We start from the raw sequence: 21,927 nt of genomic DNA on the forward strand, positions 1-21,927 counted from the left end.
ACAATGACCTCTCAAGATCTCAAGAAGCTACCAGATAACAATAGGCGAGAAAGTTTGTTGACTTTTGTTTCCTCAACATAATTAAAAATGCTCCTAATGGTGCACACAGCGGCGGGCTCTGCGGTGGCAACGTTGGCTGTGCCGTTGCACGTAATCTGTTGCAAGTCTGCAGGAAATCATCCTTGTAATCTCCCTTTTATCAGATGAAACCGCAGCTGTAGGACACTCTTGCGAGATTAAGCCTAAAACCGCTGATTCAAGGGGTTACTTTTCGAATGACTCTGCCATCAGGTTAGCCACAGCGTACACTCATCATGTGTTTTTGTATCACCAACAATGGTTAAGTAGTGATAGTTCTCTGCACAAATGGTCAATTTGTTTAACCGTTTTAACAGATCTCTTGGCCGCTTGTTCAATTACGGACTTCCTGCTGAGTGAAACCATTACAAATGTTCTTCATTCTGTGTGCATTTAAATGACTTGCATTCCAATAAAATGACCAGGGTCAAGAGCAAATTAACCACTGACCTTGATATTATGGGGAAGGGGATTATGAACAATGCTATGGTTTTACAGTATGGGGTGGGAGCTGGGGGTTGGTGTTGTGGGACGACGCAGGCCGGATGGTGACAAATACAAGTGGAAGAAGAGAGGGATGCAGTGAAGAAAAGCTGGTGGGCAGGCTGAAGTAAGACTGTGGACAGGAAGCAGAGCAAGAACCTGCAGGAACGCTATGAGTCATTCTAGGCTCTCGATTTAACAGCGCACTGAACACGTGTGCGTGCGTGCATGTGTGTGTGTGTGTGTGTGTGTGAATAAGATGATGACTGAAAGCAATAAGGGTTTAGAAATTCAAACATGCTGATGGGTAGGAAACCATGGCAGTTTAATTTTGAAATGAATGATCACAAAAGCAACCTTCCAAAATATGCACAGAAGCATGCCAGAGACGAGACATACGAGGTATACTGTCAATGCTAGACTTTTTTTCCTCGCCATAATGTGTGCTGTGTGACCTATCGTGGGGTCTGGGGCGGGACTGATGGCGTACATGCGAGTGCACATCATTGCCTGTCTCTGACTGTACATGTCCTGTAATTGACTGGTGACAAGTCAATGGTGAAGTAGGCCTTCCACCTGAAGTAATCTGGGATAGGCTCCAGCTCCTTGTGACTACAACCTAAACGGGTGTAGTCACCTCATGTTATTATACAAAAATTTCTGGAGCAAACTGTATTTTGTTTTTTGTCATAAACAGTGGTCGAAACAATGGGACTCTTTGTCAGTAAAAAAAAAGAACAGATTTGACAGAGGGGTGTAAAAGGAAGCTCTGAGTGAGCTGCGAGGAAGAGCTATTGTCAAGAAGAAAAAAAACAAATTAAGGGGGGAGGGAAGGAAAGAATTGTTAGCACAGTGGTGCAAGGCTAAGAAAATACAAGTCTGTGTCAGAGAGTGGGAGCAGCCAGAGCCAGCAGTTTAGAAGCAAATAGCGGATAGCGGCAGCACGTTGGGGGTGGAGGCTAAGGCTTGTGCTCGGCTTCGCGGATGCGGCACCAGCAGCACGACTCACACTGTAATCCTCACATTAAAACCTCGACTGATTCACTCAAGCAGATTACTGCCATTTTCCCCTCTCATCTCACTGCTCTGGGAGAACCCCGAACTTTGCCATTTGAGTATAATTTGGCATATTTTCATCGGAATCTGTAACGTTTCAGCTATCAATACATTAAGGATGCTAAGATATGAAAGAAAATTGGGCGGAAGAAGAATACAAGCGCCCACGTAGTGCATGCATCTTGTGTTTGCCCTCAAGTTCTCCTGGTTGACCCCCGGCATTCATTACTGCACTAAAATCTTTTGTCTGTGTGTGTGATTAGTCGTACTGAGTGCGCTTTTGATGTATGAGCTTCTCTCAAATCACAGCCGATTGCGACTGGGGTACAAAGCCTGTGCAAGTTCCTTCCTTTAAATATTCACAGAAGGTTAATATTAACAGGCCAAGAGTATACAAATAATTGTGACAGCTCCAGTGATTCGATTATAGCTGCATCTTTTGCATGAGTTCTATACCTTGGCACAAACTTGAGGTGAGCGGTGAAACTTGACTGAGCCTGGAGAAAGCCCGTCCTCGGTATGATCTCTATGTGTTTCCTCATCTCCGGCCACAGGTCAAAAGTAAGCTTCAAGGCTGTGCTGGTGCTGACAGAGAAAATGTGAAAAATTAATATTATACAGAAAACTGAAAAGTTATGCGTTACATATGCGTTGTATGTGATATTCAAGAAAAAAAAACAATCTCAGCAGTTTACATGGTCACAAAATTATTTTGAAGTAAATTATGATTTATGCACCAGTTATAGAGATGGCAAATAGAGCTCATGATCCAAAGCATACCACATCACATGTCAAACATGATGGGAGTGTTATGAAATGGGCATGCATGGCTGTTAATAGATAGATTCACTGATGTTTATTGAAGGTATGTTCCACTATTTCTGCTATTATTATTATTATTATTGCTATTTTTTAAATTATTATTATGATTTAGCCACAAGGGTAGAGTGAGACAGCAGTAATACAGTGCAGTCAGACATGCAGACAGAGTGAATGGAAACTGTGACTTCGTATAAAATGCACTGTAACACATGCTTATGAAATTATATTGTTTGAATATTACAAAAAATAATTAATAAGGTCTTACAGAATTGTGTTACAACAAAGAGGAATACATACTGTAATTGCATGACTTTTTATTCCCAACACTGCGTACAATGTAGTAAGGAAGCTGACATATTTTTTGAGATGCCAGACTTCATTTTGTTTAAAGTTTGTGTGCTGGAAAAGTAACCTTTAAGGCAAACTGAACTTTAGTTTGGTAGACTCCTACACACTTACACTGCAGATATGGTTTACCTGGTGGCATTTAGATGTATTTTTTAACAACAGGAACAAAAACACATTCAGTAGATTTAAGGTGCTTTGGCCAATGGAATTGAATGTCAAATCTCTTTTCATGTACAAGGCGGGGTGAAAACCTTTTGGGTGTACATCTCAAAATGAAGCAAGTTTCCTTTCAGTTTCTTTTTTCTTTTGATGAATGTGTCTCCAGCAGAAATGACCTGATAATGAGACGTGCACTGTAGGTCCATATCAATTAGGTTACCTAGTTTTCAGAAGTTCCAACAGATGGTTATGCCTGTGGCTACAAGCCCCAGTGAGAGCTTGTGATATAAATGGCTTTCCTTCATGGGAATTTTCAAACCCATGCAATCCCCCCCAAAACATCATTCATTGGGTGAAATATGACCCTTTAGAGCAAAGGGGTTCTTTCCATGACAGCTGCCCACACAAAATGGTCCACATCTCGAAAGAGGACTCTCAGTGCAACACTTGAGGAATATTAAATTTCTCTCATCTATCATTACTGGAGCAAAATTCTAATGGTCACATTCAAAGGTGCCAACAACAGTATTAGTGCGGCTGCATATTCAATTCATGATTCTATGATGACTTTACAGCTGATGTCCGACAACATATTTGTGTCAAGATTTGAAGTAAATATAAAATTGTTCCACACTGTAAACTGTAGTCAAAATCCTTATGTACTAATGTTCTATCCCCATCAGATACAAATTACCGTATCTAGCTAAGGGGCTACGGAGTATAAGGTGCATCTTCAGTGAGTGGCATGTTTTAAAACTGTTTTCATATACAGGGCGCACCACATTATAAGGCGCATAGAATCGAAGCGACAATAGTGGCTGCGGTTGCCTCATGCATCCACTAGATGGAGCTATGCTAAAGGGACTACAATATAATGACGCTTTATTTACACAGACATTTCACAACCGCTGCAACTACAACAAAGCACTTTACAGAATACTTAAAATACTACGTACAAGAAATCAGAATAGTGACCCATATGTAAAATGCTTTGGATTATAAGGTGCACTGTCAGCTTTTGAGAAAATTGAACGCTTTGAGGTGCATCTTACAGTGCGGAAAGTACGGTAATAGTAAGTGACAATATGACAACCGTTTATCTGAATTTGTTTTTTTCAAAGAAAAAAAAAGCTATTTAGCGCCAAATGGGTGATCTTCCGGGCTGTGTCCCTCTTGTGATGTGGCAAGGGTTTAAATTTGTGCAGCTGTGCTTCTATTGGATGCACTTGTTTCATTTTCATGTCCTATTGGAGAAGTATCAAAACGATGGCCTTCTGCATATATGTTCAAAACATAACATTGGCCACGGCCACAACACTATCTGGTGTGGGTCTTGAACAAGGTCAGAGGTTGCGATAACTGCATCCATGGAAATGATGAGAAAGGAATCAAAGAACATTTTGTCTTTTGTCTACCAGAAATTCACTGGCAAGTAATGCATGGCCATGCTGCAATGATGTCGTAAGTGGTATTTGACCCCATTATCATCCACACATCCACGGGGGAAAATGCTCACTAAATCAGGCAAATCATACCAGCTGGTGAAATTGTGGCTATACCCATGCTAATTACAGCTACCTAGTGGCACCAAATGTAATATAATATTTTCCCGAAGGGGATGGGCATATTTTTTTGCGTGGACGACATACTGCAGTAAGTAATTGCAGCACAGTGTCTATTAAGCCGCAATTAGAAATTATTCATGAACAGTTCTGCGTGATATGTACTTGTCATCTCAACAGACATAATGGCAAATGTTGAGATACCAGCAGACAGCTCTGTCCACTCCCCCAAAAACTGTCAAGCCATTTTATTTCCGACCAAACTGCTAGAATTTGAGTGACATATTTCTTGGCTTGCTTTGAGATCTGCAGTCCATAGTGAGGGTGTTGTCATTGTTGTGTTTGTCACATGTCATACCAGATGGCATTTATCATAAAACAATCCCCAGTGCACACATGTGCTTATTCCCCCCCACATGAGGTGTCACGATGACTCTATAGGAGCAGTGGACCACACGCCTACTCATACCATTCCTGCTGTGCTCCTAACCCGTCTCATATATAATCTATGATATTAGTTGAAGTTAAAACATTTCTAATTAATGACATGTTATTTGTCTAGACAATTCTTCAATTTGAGAGTCAACATTATTTTATGTTGTTCTGTTGGAAAAGACAGCTTGCTTTATCCCTATCATAGTCAATCCATTCATCCTTTTGCTTTATCCTCAAAGGTCGCAGGGGGTGCTGGAACCTATCCCAGCAGCCAATCGCAGGGCACAAAGAGACGAATAACTATCCACGCTCATACTCACACCTACGGATAATTTAGAGTGTTCAATCAGCCTGCCATGCATGTTTTTAGAATGTGGGAGTAAACAGGACTACCCGGAGAAAACCCACACAGGCACGGGGAGAACATACAAACGCCACACTGGTAGGCCGTCACTGAAATTGAACCCAGTACCTCTGCACTGTTAGGTCGACGCGCTAACCGCTTGATCACCGGGCCGCCCTGTTCATTGTCCACTCCATTAAAAATCATCCATCCATACCCTGAACTCGTCGCCAGCCAATTGCACAGCACAAATAGATAAACAACCATTCACACTCACAATCACAAATAATCAGGGATGTACTCGGACCAACATTCGGACTGGGAATGTTCATCCTCATGTTGGTGGTTGTTTATAACTTTGGGGAACCGATGCGTGGCAATTTCAACCGGGAATGGACCGTGTATTCAGGAATCTCACGAAATTCCCAATGACCACCATCTTAATCATAATGTAATAAATAGTTTTAGGTTTCTAATGTGCTCATATATCATTTATAATAAACACAGCAAAGGTTTGCGGGAAGGATTGACCAGAGTTTATGCAGGACAAAAGCAAGCCACAGATTATTACTTTTCATTTCACCAAAAGAACAAATAATTAGCTAAATTAATGACATTATGGCATAGGGTGTCTGTAAATGTCAGCAGAGATGACTAAAAATGACACGGTGCTGCAATAATTACCGTGACATATATGCATGTGCCCCCTTTTAAACCAAGGTAATGTCAGACAAAATTAATATTCACATGCATCTGGACTATAAAATCAATAAAACAACAAGACAATCTGTTATATTCCTGAAGCATACTTTCTGTCTGATGCATTTATGGCTTGAGCTACAGCTCTTGTGTCGGTTGAACATTAACGAGACATTACAAGATTTATCAAAATGTTTGATTCTCTTTCCAAATTGCAATTTGTTCGAAGCTTCTCTTTTGATTATTGATCATGAACATATGACACTATTCTGGGAGTAAAGTTCAGCACTGTACGACTGTAAAGTCACTAGTGATGCATATACGTTTTCTTATATAAGTAGAATTTGAGACTAAAGTGCCACCAAACTTTGAGGACGTACCTGCTTTGGAGTGTGACAACCTCTTGATAAAGGCGGTCAAACATGCAGATCTTCATGTCAATATTAGGCTCCACTACCCACACTGGGAGGCCCGCTCCCTCACCTTTCACCAGGATGGCTATCTGTTAAAGCCAGCGTGTGTTCGGTTACCATTTTGAACAAAACACGCACCACGCTATACCAGATTCTGATAAGCATTTTTTTCTCTTACAGGGCAGCTGGTCGGATCCGAAAATTTGATGTAGAGGTCCAATTTGACTTCTCCGGGAACAGTCGGAGAGAATATTATCTCTAGTTTGACACTTTCAAAAGGTCCAATATCCCCTTCTCTTACCTGAAAAAACAAACAAACATACATTTATTAATTGTTCTATGTAAGCATGGTAATTTAACTTAAAATAGAACACACAATGATGAATGCAGGACAGTTTCACCATTTTACCTCTGGAAACAGAACTTTATCCACCATTACCATAGCCACCAAAAATCACTCAGCTGAGCAACTAAAAATGAAGCCAAGACAACAGCAACAAAGCATAAAGGTGATGAAAAAAAAGAGACTAGTGAAACAGAAATGTGAGCCATTCGCACCACAATCGAGCCAGTCCTGTCGGGCCAGGATAGTGTGATATACTATCTGCCGTTACAGTATACAGCTCAGCCTTCAAACCAGGCCATGTACAAGTATCAGTCAAGATGACAATTACGGACGGGCTGGCATGCAAGCACATTCAGTAATGCCCAGCCATAACAAGCGCAGAGTGACAGGTGATGCACCATGAGAACGTCACAGAGGCTACAAGGTACACAAGTGCTAAAAGCAAGACTTGGACAGGATCAGGAGGATCATCGAGTAGTCCAACAGGGATGATCCCTCAGTGACTAACAGACCATTCATCAATCGAATATTAAAGTGAAGGTCAATTAACAATGCAGCGCAACTCTGATTTAAATTCCATACAGAACATTATTCAATTGTGAAATAGTGTTGACAAGCTCATTGGCATTTTATACGCTTTTCAAGTCAAAACGGAAGGATTTTCAAGAAGAAGATGCGCTTCAGAAAATGTATGGAACATTGAATATACTGTCATTCTTCTCACGTGTCCCATTTACTCCATTTACTACCTCTAACTCCTTGTTTTTTTTTCCCTCTTCTTCTTTCTACATACATTCTTGCTGCTGGAGGCTGTAAATTTCCCCATTGTGGGACAAATAAAGGATATCTTATCTTAATTTTAATCATCCCAATCGAAATTCTCTTTAGACCATGTGGTCATTTGCATAAGGACATGCAAACAAATGTTAACGACAATACTAATATATAATCACTGTTTCGAGCTTCCCATTAACAACCATCCATTTTCCACAGTGCTTGTTCTCATTTGGGTCAAGTTGGAGCCAATCACAGCTGATTTGGGGTGAGAGGCCGAGTACACCAACGACTGGTGGCCAGCCAATCGCAAGGCTATTTACAAACCTAACATGAGCTGCCTAAGAAAATAATTTAACCCATACGCTGCCACTGACATACATAATACACTTGTAATACTTACATTCCCAATACGTATGTCACAGGTATCAGACAGGGCCTCAGGGATCTGGGAATGCATGCTGGAAGACACAGAAGCAGCTCTTGGATCTGGAGTTGAAACCCGTGATTCTGCCGACACATACAGTAAGGTTACCAATTTTCTTTTCTTGGGAGTACTAAACCTATAGTACCTATATCTATATGTTAAAGTGTTTTTCCAACAAAAATGCATGTGATTTATGTCTCACATTTCCCTGTAGAAAAATGATAATCTTCAGAAAATGATCATGATAATCACTTGTTGGTTTGTGCATCCGATTTACCTCGTTGACTTTTCCGGGATACAGTCGACCTGTCCAAAATACGATCCATACTGTGTACTTCTCTGGTGGATGCCGTGCTCTGGGTTTGATCGGTGTTGAGCGTGGATGTGTCCTGTCGGCCATCAGCACCAGCAAATTCATTAGTTTTACATTGACTGTTTTGTAAATTGATTTATTTGCACTTTGTAACTGACTTCAGAACAATTTGCTTCTTTTCCAACACTAATGAAATTAAAAAACAGATTTCACTGTCTGACCTGCTGTGTGTCGGCCGAGCGATGGGATGGCATCTGGACCTGGTGAATTTCTGGAACGGGCTTTGTAGTATCCAGGCTAAAGCGAGTTGCAAGGGCGCCCTTGTTGGTCAAGGTGATCGTCCGTGAAATAGTTTGGCCCACTACATGCGAACCAAAGTCAATAAACTGGTTGTCGACCTCCAACTAGAAACAAAAGTGAAAAGCACCGATGTGTCACAATACAACTGGAGCACAGTATAGCACAGAATAGCTAAGATAAGCCTACATCAGCAGTATCAATGCTACTGCTGTCCCAAAGCTGTTCAAAATTAGATTTTACACCATAGTTATGTTGAACATCATCTTTTATGTGTGAGACAAATGAGAAAGTGAGTAGCATAAATCTGTATTGTATTTTTAAATGATTTCTTTCTGTTGTACAGGGATGACTGACGAACAGACAATTCAAAGTTAGCACTCAGAAGCAACAGCCAGCCTCTGGGGGTCTTGACCCGGCACACTACTTACATCACATCTCTTGATGGTGCACCTGACAGGCACAGAGAAGCGACCTGCTGCTGAGGCAAAGTCAACCTCTCCTTCCAGGTCTTCATTGATCTATAGGGGGTCGGAGAGCGAGACGGTGATGCTTTTGGACATGACATCCTAGCTCAGAATTGGGTTATTGTGAATAAGTCGTACATTATGCATGGCGTTATACTGTTGTCAATTTTATATACGTAAGTAAATAAATAAATCAACCAACAAAAAGTATAATGACTGTTACTGACCGAAGGATGGAAAGTAATGTGCATTTCACAGGACATCCCAGTCGATAACGGACCAGGAGGTTGAAAGCTGTATAAAAATATTAAAGTTAGTGAACAATGAAAAGTTTCCTTATTTATAAATGAAAAAAATTTAAAGTGTGATGTGTTTTCAGTGGATTACATTGGCGTGTATTGTTTAAAGCAATGGTGTCAAACTCAAGGCCCGGAGGCCAGATTTGGCCCGCCACATCATTTTATGTGGCCCGTGAAAGCAAATCGAAGATGGCAACTTTCATGATGCTTGCTACAATTTCTACCAGTATTTCAAATTCTCCTTTGTAATAAATAAGAATGATACTGTAAGCTTTTTCGTGTTGTTTCGTGAATAAGCCGTTTTTCTTGACTTCTTTATGTGGTTTCAGTCACAGCAGCCCTCCAAGGAAAACGGTAACTAAAATGTGGCCCATGACAAAGATAAGATTGCCTCGCCTAGTTTAGGGGATAGTTGACACTGTCACTGTTCCGCAGTGCAAATTAAAAATAATAATAATAATAATAAATCAGCACAAACAATGCCTATGTTTTCCAATCAGAACGACAGAAGCCAAAATATATCCTATGCAATGGATCTTCTGAGAATATGTAGTGTCTGTGAGTTTAACTCAGAGCAGAGGTTATAAGTCAACCCGCTTCTCAGTTTGTGCTGCACAGAGAAAAAAAATAGTAAAGTATTGTTGCTATTTTTATACATTGTAGATTAAACAACATTTGAGATAAGGAAGGAAAAGGTCCAGTAGGCAACATATACATTTCTTAGCACATTTACAGCAAACTGACAGCTGCCCGAAGGACAGCGAAACCTTTTACACCCTCACACATAGCAAGGATCAATATGAAAATAAAAGATTTGCCTGCCGAGAGAGATGGCAAGATTCTAACTCCAATTATTTATAATTGTAAGTATAATAAGCAAAGGGCACACATTATAATGGATGCTAAGCCATCACACTTATCTGGTTGTTTTTATTCTGTGAAAAATAACTGATTACATTCTTTTTGCAGCTGATTTTCATTTTTTGCAGACGATGAGAAACGAACCAAGAGGCTTGATTTAAGCCTTTTTGATGTTGTTGGCCGAATTGTAGGGTGAGGAACTTGGAGCTGCCATCCAGTTTACCACTGTGACCTGAAAGTGTATGAAAGTATTCCACCTGGCGGGAGCACTATGATGCTAACTTGAAATGACACAGTTTCATCAGAATTTTTCTCTCTCATTGTCTATTTGGACAATTCTCATCTTTCGAGTACCATTCTTCTGTTCTAGTTCCAAGACACGGAGGCATACAAAGTAAAATAGAACAGTTCACTAGGGATTAAACGCTGAATGATACAAAGTTGGAAAAAGCCTATGACAGCGCTATATAAAGCGCTGCAAATGAGGCCATACAGCAGAGGATCCACATTGCAAAAGTAAGATGCTCGCGGTTTCACATGTCTCTCAGCAGTGCAGGAGCCGGTAGGAGATAACAGGTGACAGTCAGCGGTTTTTAAATATATTATTATCGCTGTATTTATGTTGCATTCAATAAAGATTTTCATTTTAGCACTTTAATCATGATCTGGGACATGTGACTAAATTTTCCTTTTCATTTTTGAGCAGTGTATAATCTACACATCAAACAGTATTTTAAAATTAAAATTCAATTATTTAAATTATTTTAAAATATGACTGACCTCGTCTTCACACTAACTTTTTTATGATTCTTTTAAACTAAAATGACAGAACTAGAGGGCCTTTTATATATTTTTTGGCTGGAAAATAGGATTGACTGTTTGATAACCTAAAATTCTCTAAAATATGAACTGATTGACTATTAAAATAGTCAAGTACAATACTGTGTTTGTGGCATATCAATTAAAACAATCAAACAACAAACGAAAAGAACCCATTTTTATCCATCTCGGGGGCGGCCATTTTAACACTTGCTGTCGATTGAAAAATGACATCACAGTAGCTCAGGGGACAACCAATCACGGCTCAGCTTCTGACAAGTTAATCTGGATGTATATAAAATGAAAACAAAACAGACTCATTGCATCCTACACCCTCTTGAACTGAGCTGCACCATATCGAATCAAATTGTCATCGAATCATGCCATTTTAAAATCAAACCATCCTTGCCTCATATTGTACCTAATGCATCAAGATACGTATTGAATCATCGAATTGCCTTTTATTAGTCGAGGTTTGTAACATTTCCAGTAGTAAAAACTAAAAGATGAGGCGATCACAAACGCACCCACGCTGGCCAATGAGTCGGGTGCAGTTGGTTAATTTTTAGAAACTCTGGGGGTGTACAGGGAGCATTAGTGGGTTGGTCTCTCTCTCTCTCGCTCTCGCTCTCTCTCAATCTCTCTCTCTGTGTCTCTCTCTCTCTCTGTTTCTGTGTGTGTGTGTCCCCACGCCCCAGGCTCTCTCATTGTGGAAAGGCTTCTATATTGTTTGTCAAGTTTAATGAAAATGTGAACAAGCAGCATGGTTGGTATGCAACATCTGTTCTCAACTTTGGCAGGATGGCTGCCAACTTAGTTGGCTCGAGCAAACGGGAGAAATAGCCGTAACAGACATAAGGGTACAGTGTTGGGAGTAATTCGCAAAAAAGAAGAAAAAAATGAGTATTGTTTTTTTATGTAATGTAATGTAACATAGGCCAACTGTTATTATGATTATTGTTACTGTTATTATTAGCATTTATTGTTATTGCACCTACAGATATGTTGTCATTGTATGTAGGTAATGGTCATACTATAAATTATCACAGGTGTTTTGGTTAAAGTAGCTCTAAACTTGAAGTAGTGTAATGTATTACAGACAGTAATGTGGTAATAATAACTACCGGTGATTATGTTCAAATGACAGTCACAACTTAATATGTATGATATCCAGTTTGTTAGTAACTTGACCAACAATGGAGCTAATACAACATTTTTTTTTAAAAAATTATTGCTATTTATTTATTTTTATTATTATTTTTTTTAATCTGAGGGATTGAGTGCTAGTATGCGCAGGATACTTGGTGATGCCCTTCAGCCAATGAGAAACATAACTCCGTGAAGGAGGCACATGTGAGTTAAGAGAACAGTGCAAGGGCTTATATGTCCAGACGTTGTTTACAGAAGATCATTTGTAGCTTGGCAGATCCTGTGCAATGAGGCAAAAAGAAATAAAATCAACATTTGGGGGTGTGTACACTGATTGGAAAGTCACATGCAGTGAGAATCCTGGTGAAGAATGCATTCCTGGTGCACCCTAACAGGCTGTGAGAGTGAAGTAGACTTGACTCACAGCAGTTGAGGGGCTTTAAGCGTCGTGATACACGCTGCTGTCCGTACGTGGGAGGACAGGCTTGCCTCGCACGTCCGCCGTGTTGTTAAAATGACAAGTGCTTGTGGAAATAGTGGTACATAAACAGATATTTCCATGTAATCATCAACACTCTTGGGGCCAAAGAGATGTTTGGAAGATGCTTTGACTACATTGCATTGACTTATGGGAAGTGCTTATGGGAAGTGCTTTCAGCTAAGCATGAAAATATTTGTAAACCAGAATGTTAAATTGATCTTCAATTGTGCCTGTGTACCTAAAGTTATTCCTTGTGGGCTCGTATAATTTGTAAATTGAACACAATCCTGAGGACCAAATACAAAATGAAGCATGCAATGTGAGCGATGCATCAAATGTCTTCAACACGCCAAAAACATTCAAAACAAAAAACAAACAAACCAAAAACGGTTACAAATGTACGACAGTGAATAATGTAAAATGTTATTTATATGAAATATATACAGTATATATATTTTTTTATGAAGTCAAGCAGCAGCCCAGAACCGATTGTGATTTGTAATGTGTGCATTCTTTTAAATGAATAAAATAAAACCAGCATTGAGTCATGGACTGTCAATGGAGTCATTGAATTCTGCCCCAGTCACTTACTTGATCATAATAAAATCCTGCAGTTGAGCAGAGATCCCAAGAAACTTGCAGTGATTAGTGATGTAGCTGATGTTTGTCAGGATTACTTTCTTTTTATAGGTTTCTCCCACTTCAAAGTCCTACAAGAGTCATTAAATGATAAAAACATAAATATCAGACTTGCAAAGATTTCAAAAATACCCATCGTGATTTGTGTCACACCTTAAATAGAATGACTTCTGGTTTACTAGTGAATGAAGGCCCTTTTATCTGTTTTCCGCCAACTTTCTTGGGGGTTGTGCTAAGCTTTGGGCAGACCACTGCATGTTCTCGTTTCACATCTGTTGGTGTCAACGTTGTCTTCTCATTCATGGGCGGCTGCAAGCACACAAGGATGGGTTTGATGATGAAATGATGCGCACTGTATAATCCCTGTCGTATTCTAATATCAAAACAGAATGAAATCAAAAGTCATTGGCATTTTAAAAAAACTGCTTAATATAGAGCTAAGCACTGTGGATGAAAAGCAGGTTATTACTCAAATACAGACATACGGTCGTGGAGGCACGGCAGTCTCCAACTGCCAACGTCACATGCGTGCTGACTAAATCATCTGCAAGGGGAGATCTTGCAGTTTATCAATAGCAATGCACACTGCGCGCCCCAATGTCATGCACAGACCTCACCAACTCTATTTCTGCTTTCACCCTCTTCAAACATTTCATTCATTTTCATTTGAGTTGTACAGGTTATAGGTCACATTATTGGTGGAAAACTTTTTGAAATTCATACGGATTTCATATGTTTTATATGACAAACACCTGGCATTTGAAGAGGGGTGTGTAGACTTTTTAGTATCCATTGTAAGTGGATCCTCTATTTTCTAACCTTCCAAGTAAAAAGTGTCATTCGATCATTTGCCTGGCAGCAATGCACCAATTCACAAGGATTCTCCCATTGTTGCACTCATCTATTACCGGTCATTAACTATACCGAGACGGAGCTTTGATGAGGGCACGAGTCGGGTCCGTTAGATCACTTACACTCCACTTGTCACATACTCAGGCCTCGGAGCTTCACTGTGGCTCGCTCCGAGGCATCAAAGGGCACCAGCACAATGAGAAGTGATGCCTGTCGCCCAACATTTCATGTGTGGGCTGCTGGATGAGCTCGAGAGCCAACGCACCTCCGTGGCAGTGAGCGAGAAGACACACCGCAGTTAGTGCCACGGAGCTGTCTTTGAGCAAAACATTTTACACTGCAGCACTCTCTCGTTCAATTTCATTATACGCTGACTAGCCACAAGATTACAATCACTCTAAGAACAGAAATAGACGAAGATCCTCTGACGTAAATACACGCTGCGGGATTGCATACTTAACATTACGAACGCTATCATGTATTTCCACCCAAATGTCCGAATGTGAGTGTTGATCATTGTGAACTGTCGAATCCTATGAGTCTGAGACTTGTGTGATTAAGGGCAACACAAATAAACTTGTAATGCACTTACTGTACTGTACACCATCCTAATTAAATGAGTGGAATGTGGTACGTTTTGTGTGATTTGCGTAATAAACAGCTATTCAGGAAATGATTTATGGGGTTTTCCTGTTTGAATCTTGCAGGGATTGGCTCGAGCCAGCACCGGCATTCGTTTCACCTTGAAGTTTTGGTCCCACAGCCCACAGAACTCGGGCTCTTCCAGGCTGTCTGGAAGGCTCAGGTGCTGCATTTCCTTTTGAATGATGTCTTCCTGGTACTCCGAGTCTGACGATGAGCCGCTAGCGCTTAAGTTTCTTAACTGCTGAGAAACACGTGATCAGTCACCTTTGGTTTATTTCATACAAATAGTAGTGCGCACGATGACATCCACCCACTGTTGTCTCTCTCTCTGTGCCTGACGGGTGCACAGAATCCAGGTAACGCAGGAGCTTCTCTCGTATCCTGCCTGGTGAAAGGATCTTGTGACCGGTTTTGGTTTTTGGTAACGGTGCCTCTTGTGCTTTCCTACTCTTCACCAGCTGCTCCTCGAGGAGTTTGTCCACAATCTCTACTCTCCTCGCTTTCTGTCTCTCCTTGAATTCCCTGAGAGCACATCAACAGCACACGATTATCTAGAAATGGGGTCATGTATACTTCGGCACACAGCGAGAGAAAACACCTACACACTGCTCCATGGAGTGGGAGTGGAGGACATGCATGCGGGAAAGCGGCATAGAGCAGAGGGGAGGAGAGGAGATGGAGCCTGTTCTTTTTGCTAATTTCGTTGGATTTTTAGCAACACATTTGCTGTTACGAGTGTGAAATCAACATTTCATGAAAACAATCCTCGCCACTTGGCATTTTTAGCCGAGTGTCATGTCGAGGGTTCACACATCCAAAGCGAGACTGCTCAGGCGGAACTTGGCTGGAAAAAAAAAAAGTCCATCTCGAATGCAACACTGCAAGTTTTCATGAAATTTCCGTCGCAATTCTCTTGAGGGGAGAAAGGGAGGACGTACTCTTGCTTTTGTTTCATCTCCTCGTCTCGTTTCTGTTGGTATATGTGCCTGGTGCTGTTGATGCCTTGGGCCTGCAGGGTTTCTTTCAGACGTTTCTCATGTCGTTCTTTCTTCAGGGCGTTTGCTTTGGCTCGGCTCTGTCTGACCCGTAGGTTTTCCTAACGAAAAAAGAAAACACAAGCTTAATGAGGCACCACCACAACAACCCGGTACGCCCATTCAAGACTTAATCATATAGTTGACACCTATACTGACAATATATCCCAGAAAACAAATGTAAGGAGAAATAATCATGATACTATTTCATCCGGGCGGCCCGGTGGTCAACTCGTGAGCGCGTCGACCTCACAGTGCAGAGGTCACGGGTTCGATCCCGGCTCCGGCCTTCCCGCGTGGAATTTGCATGTTCTCCCCGTGCCAATGTGGGTTTTCTCCGGGTACTCCGATTTCTTCCCACATTTCCAAAACCATGCGTGGCAGGTTAATTGAACACTCTAAATTGTCCCTAGTTGTGAGTGTGAGCATGAATGGTTGTTCGTGTGCCCCACAATTGGCTGGCAACCGGTTCAGGGTGTCTCCCGCCTACTGCTGGGATAGGCTCCAGCATTCCCCGCGACCCTCGTGAAGATAAAGCGAATCAGAAATGGATGGATTATTTCCTCTTGGAAATTTAGTTTTCAACTTCAAACCAATCACAGGTTGAGCATCCATCCATAACAGATTACGTTGGCCCTTCGACAAATGCGGTTTTGCTTTTGAACAACTGCGGGAGTGGTCTGTGGCCACATTCTACTCACTATGCCATCAATTAAAATGCAGCTAAACCACCACAACATTCTGTTTCTAAATTAATTTTGTGTACTCGACTTCTTACAAGCCTAAAAATGGACACGCTTCAATCGGCATGGTTACCATGGTTGCGGTAATTCAAATTCCAATTGATGGACGCTGATGCATATTACAGAGAGAGTTCAGAATGATCAACAGCCATGCGCAGCAAGTCCTGTTTATTTACTCAGAGTATTTATGTCGACAGTAAATGCCTGATTTGCGACTCTGTTCAACCCTTGAAGATTGTCAGAGGATATTGACGTAAGATTGTGTACATGATCAATTACGCAAAAGAATATGCTGTAGGGTGTGGAGGGCTTTCTTGCTGCTTACTTGGGTCGCTTCAATGTTGGATTTGAGTAACTTGACAGCCTCTATTCTCTTTTGCATTGACTCTCTCTTCCTCTGTTCTCTCTCAGCCTCCTGCTGTTGCATTCTACAAGAAAAGATCGGTCACAACGGTAATACAATTACAAAACTACCCATATCCTTGGTTAACGGAAGGCAGCAAGCAAGTGGGACTAAAACTTTCAATCATGTTCGTTCTGATCCTGGTAAGAATTAAGAATCGGGGATGAACTCACTTATCAAGTTAACATGGAATTATCTGATTTGTCAATATATCCATTATCATGTGAGTCAATAGAACTTTTGTCATTGAGTAGCATCACTTATTACCTTCTGACCGTTTCCCTCAAGTATTTAGCCCCGACTTTGCGGTTTGCCTGGCCATCTTCCTTTTTCTTCTGGCTCAGAGTGCCCGTTTTCTCCAACACGTCTACATTTTTCCTTTCGGCACATGGGATCACATGCGTACAACACAGCAGTTATAAGTGAATTTTGAGTGTTCATAATGATTATCATTTTTGCCTTCCACTGCACACCGAAATTTGAAATATTATTGAGGTTCAGGTACATCGCCACTTGAGTGGAGTGGGAAAAAAAATGCACATTCTCTCAATACAGTCTCAAAAATGTGTGCTTTGGGGGACTGGAACAAATAACTGCTATTTCAATTGATTCCAATACAAAACACTGATTTCTTTGAAGTTTGATCACAGAACAAATGAAACTTGCAAGTCAAGGTAGCGCTGCATGGGAAAGAGTCACATTGTAGACCGAGATCACAATTTCTAATGTCTCTATGCATATAAATAAACTGCACTCAAATTTATCAAGCCAAAATGAAAAAAGATTCCAACTTTTTGAGATGTTGAATCTTTCGCTGCAGGGTACGACTGTTGTTCTTCTCCTGCTGCAGCCTTTTCACTGCATTCTGGGCTTTGAAGACCTTGAAGACCCGCTCTTCTTCTTGCACCTCCTGCCGCAACACGGAGAACTTGCCAACCTCCAGCTCAACCTCACTCAGCTCTAATCTAAATTTGAAAAAAAAAAAATAGGTTGTGACAAAAAAGAAAAAAAAAGTCTCACTGAACCACACAATATCCAGAAAGAGCCCAGTGACCAGATCATGAAATGAGGTTTACAAGAAATGGATCCATGCCTACTTGTCATCATCATCATTTATTAGCTATATATGTATACACATAACAGAATTCAACAGGTGCGGACGCATGCATAAATTGCTAGGATCAAACATTACATTACTGGACTAGTCAATGCTTAAAATGCTTAAAACACTCTGTGCTTAAATCTTTGTTCAGAAGACGGACTGCATTAGGGAAAAAACTTTCGCGATGGCGACTAGTTTTACCAAGTATCGATCTGTATCTTCTACCGGATGGAAGTTCTTCAAAAAATTCGTTAGCAGGATGAGAGTCATCTTGTGTAATTGAATGAGCTCTCCGCAGTGAGCGCTGAACATAAATCTCGTCCAAAGACGTTACATCATGACCGATAATTCTGGAAGCGGTTTTAACGACTCGCTCGAGCAAGCGCCGGTCGTCGACCTTTGCACGACCAAACCAGACCGTGATCGAGAGCGATAAAACGCTCTCGATCACCGCCCGGTAGAATTTGGTCAGAATGCGCTGGCCGACCCCGAAGCTCCTCAAGCGTCGCAGAAAGAACATGCGTTGCTGAGCTTTTGCTACACAGTGGCCGACATGCGCCGACCAGGTCAAGTCACTAGAGATGTGAATCCCCAGGAACTTGAAGGTTTCAACGATTTCGACGTCCGTGCCGTTGATAACCATCGGCTCCAGAGGAGCCAAGGGTTTCTTCGGATTGTCCTGACGGAAGTCGACGATTACTTCCTTCGTCTTCGAGACATTGAGCTCGAGATTGTTCTCGGTGCACCACATCACCAGTTCGTCGACCTGGCGGCGGTAGTCGCGCTCACTGGCCACAATGAACCCAGCAACGGTGATGTCGTCGGCAAATTTAAAGAAGTGACAATCAGTAAATGAGGCATTGTGGTCATAATCGCTAACTAGAATGGTTGGAAAAATCATGAAAAATCCTTTATCTGAATAATCAGTTCATTAGTCAATTATTTTGTCGATTCATCGATGATTCAATTCCCATCCCTTTAAAAAAAATAGGGCATTATTTCAAAGATATACAATGCAGAATATTCACAGACAGAAATTAATTGTTATTCAGTGACTAGTGTGGTTCGAAACATGTCAAAAAATATGCAGGACGGAGGACTAGAAACATTTGAGAATACTTTCTGGTAAGAGGATCAAATTCCAAAGATTTGAACTATTAGAAATGAAAGGTCTCGAAGCAATTATTACACAATTATTATTATACCGGTATGTATTGTTTTGACTTCATAACAGCTGTGAACACTACGGATGGCTCAGATGTGAAACACGGGCCCTATCTTGCCTGGCTGTAAAAGCATTTTGGAGCTTTTGCTAGTGAGCCATATTGGGCAGAACGGTTCAACTGTTTAGTCAAATGATCTGTTAGTTTTAAGAATGTGCTTTCTGTTTCAAGAAATCAGCCAAACAAATGAAGAAAAACTGGGAAAAAAAACATGGAATAAACAACCACCTCTGGTGTTCGTTTGGGTTTATCTCGCACAGCTCTACTGCAAAGTAGAAGGTGGTCTACGAGAAGACGTACATGTACATGAGGGTAACTTCCACAGTGTGGTCCGACGATAGCCAACTGCATTTCGCCTATTTTTATTGCTCCATCTGTGGTCGCGCCCGCCTACTGTGCGGAACAGTGGTTCAGCCGAGTTAGCCCCTGCCAAAACACTTCTCCCCAAGGATACTCACTCTTGTTGCCTCAGCTCATTGTTGGTATGGGTCTCAATCTCTTCTTCCCTCTGCAGCTCATAACACAGATTTCTATGCTGAGCCCGCAAACGAGTAACTGCCACGCTGTGGAGTGACATAAACAGAGTGGCAAGTAGATACTGGAGTGAAAATGACTCAAAACTTCTGTGATATTATTACCAACTCTATGATCATTAAAGCACACAGATCTTATCGTTCACGATGAACAGACCTGTTCTCTGCTGCTTCTTGATGTTCTATTTCTTGCTCCAAGACATCCCGCTGCTCCAGTAAACTCTCAATGCTCTGACGTAAGAGGTTAAGGTCTTCTCTTGAAATGGAAACAAAACACGAGACGAGATCGACAGCTTGTAAGTGTTGACAGAGAGAAAACAATCCCAAACCAAATGCAATCAGAGGCATCAGTTTCTAGTGTGGCCATCACCATTAAAAGGGCAGCAAAAAAACTGAACAAAAAACATTGTGACAGGGGATTGTCATGCAATGAAAACGATGACGCATGGTGTGTGTCACAAGCTGCAGATGGGTTAAAAGCTGGGCGCGCTCGACTCCCTTAACTCATGTTTGATCAGAGTACAGCGCAGCGCCGTGACGACTCAAAGGTTTTGGCGCAAAAGAAAATGACAAGACGGATTTGCTGGCAACAACATCACGCAACATAGGGCGCTTCATCACTCGGCACAGCAGACTTGTGGACAAAAAGGAAGAAAATGGACATCAAATGACTGACATTCTGGAAAGTGCTTTTTTTGCAAAATGCAAAATCCAATGCTTGGGAAATTAACTGATTGGGGGCGAGAGCAACATTTCAACTACCGGTACACACAGATTGTACCGGTAGATACACCAATAGTCGCATTTCAGGCCTTTGTGGACAAAAAGAGGATGGATATGACACAATGCAGGCATATTTATATATATGGACATATTTTTAAATTTGGAGAAAAAAAATTGCACTCCTGGTGCGGATGAGAAAACTAGTTGGCTGTAGCAAAACGTAGTGAACGCAACCTAATGTGATAAAACATAATAGGTCGAAAGAAACCTGGGAGGTGGTCAGTGGGATGGCAACCATGTTTTTGCCCGGCATCTCTCGGAACTCTCAAATCACATGGAGTGATTGGCACACGTCATGTCCCGTTTTGCCACATTTCGCCACAATTCTTGCACAAAGCTCGATCGATGATAATCATTCTGTTGCGTTCAATCACAGCGCATCCTAACATGTGACTGTTTACCGGTGTGGCGCCATGTGCTACGTGCACAACTCTCTGAATGATATCGTAGGTAGTATTATAGCGTTAGTAATTGTGTTCTACTGCAGTCTGACACAGTGCATGTGGTTTGAAAGCGGGTATGTAGCTGGATCCAGCAGCTTAGCTTTATTCAAATCTGCCATGGCCACAAACATGCTGCCTGGGATCTCCGTTTCATCCGTAGAAAGTAGGGAATGCAATCAAAATCTCATGGTACAATATGTTCATCATATTCAGCTCATGGCGCTCATGGCCCCTGTTGCCAATTCTGGTCATTTTCACGTGTAAAAAAAAAAGGTAACACATTTCAACCACATAACATGTCCTGAATATTTCCAAACTCATGACATGACCTTCCCTTTCCTATCAACAATTTCTTCTTGTGCTTTTGGTTTCGGTGCACGGCGTTGTTTTTTCAAAAGTTCTGTGAAATGAAAATGAAACATTAAAGCGCTACTGTGCATGTTACTCGGCAGGTGATCATTGTGCACCTTTGAGCCTCCAAGACTCTGGAGGCTGTCCCCCATCCAACCCACCCCCCAGGGTCGATCACAAATTCCGGAATAGACTGTGAAGAAACTTCGCAAGACCTGAAACTAGGGGGGAAAAATAATTTGGGAAAAAAAATCCCACAGCACACTGTGTTTAGGGCAAATGGGGGTACCATGGCTGCAGGGAACATAGTGTAGAATAGCATTAGGCATTGGTTTGTGCACCAAACCTGGCTTTCAGTAGAGCGCACTCCTTCTGCCTGTGGAAGTTGTCCAGCTGGTCTAGGTTCCGTCTCAGCTTGAACATCCGTGCTGTCGCTGAAAAAGTCCTCTCCTTCTCATCACCACTCTCACAGGCAAGGTCATCATCACTCTCGCTCTCACTTTTGGGGGCAGGGGTGGTGGGTGTCAGCAGAATGAAATTGCAAC

The 21,927-nt window shown here is 41.5% G+C and overlaps 1 protein-coding gene across 6 annotated transcripts in view; it reads right to left on the reverse strand.

Annotated features, from left to right (window-relative positions):
* The window catches only part of cfap74 (cilia and flagella associated protein 74), a 38,425-nt gene that overhangs the window by 14,736 nt on the left and 1,762 nt on the right, over window positions 1-21,927 (reverse strand). For 2 of the 6 annotated variants that reach the window (XM_052057329.1, XM_052057328.1), the window contains exons 4-22: window positions 21,729-21,926; window positions 19,963-20,061; window positions 19,731-19,835; window positions 17,739-17,912; window positions 17,215-17,325; window positions 16,870-16,972; window positions 15,706-15,863; window positions 15,082-15,289; window positions 14,865-15,008; window positions 13,424-13,579; window positions 13,223-13,341; window positions 9,250-9,316; window positions 8,987-9,076; window positions 8,480-8,662; window positions 8,223-8,334; window positions 7,922-8,028; window positions 6,577-6,699; window positions 6,366-6,487; window positions 2,074-2,202 (exon numbers count right to left, since the gene is read on the reverse strand). In XM_052057329.1, the coding sequence (XP_051913289.1) occupies window positions 2,074-2,202; window positions 6,366-6,487; window positions 6,577-6,699; window positions 7,922-8,028; window positions 8,223-8,334; window positions 8,480-8,662; window positions 8,987-9,076; window positions 9,250-9,316; window positions 13,223-13,341; window positions 13,424-13,579; window positions 14,865-15,008; window positions 15,082-15,289; window positions 15,706-15,863; window positions 16,870-16,972; window positions 17,215-17,325; window positions 17,739-17,912; window positions 19,731-19,835; window positions 19,963-20,061; window positions 21,729-21,926 (2,508 nt within the window). The remainder of the gene's footprint in view (window positions 1-2,073; window positions 2,203-6,365; window positions 6,488-6,576; window positions 6,700-7,921; window positions 8,029-8,222; window positions 8,335-8,479; window positions 8,663-8,986; window positions 9,077-9,249; window positions 9,317-13,222; window positions 13,342-13,423; window positions 13,580-14,864; window positions 15,009-15,081; window positions 15,290-15,705; window positions 15,864-16,869; window positions 16,973-17,214; window positions 17,326-17,738; window positions 17,913-19,730; window positions 19,836-19,962; window positions 20,062-21,728; window position 21,927) is intronic. The other 4 variants (XM_052057332.1, XM_052057331.1, XM_052057333.1 and 1 more) reach the window with 4 other exon arrangements.

The sequence above is a fragment of the Hippocampus zosterae genome, chromosome 2 (assembly GCF_025434085.1).
Source record: "Hippocampus zosterae strain Florida chromosome 2, ASM2543408v3, whole genome shotgun sequence".
NCBI lineage: Eukaryota > Metazoa > Chordata > Actinopteri > Syngnathiformes > Syngnathidae > Hippocampus > Hippocampus zosterae.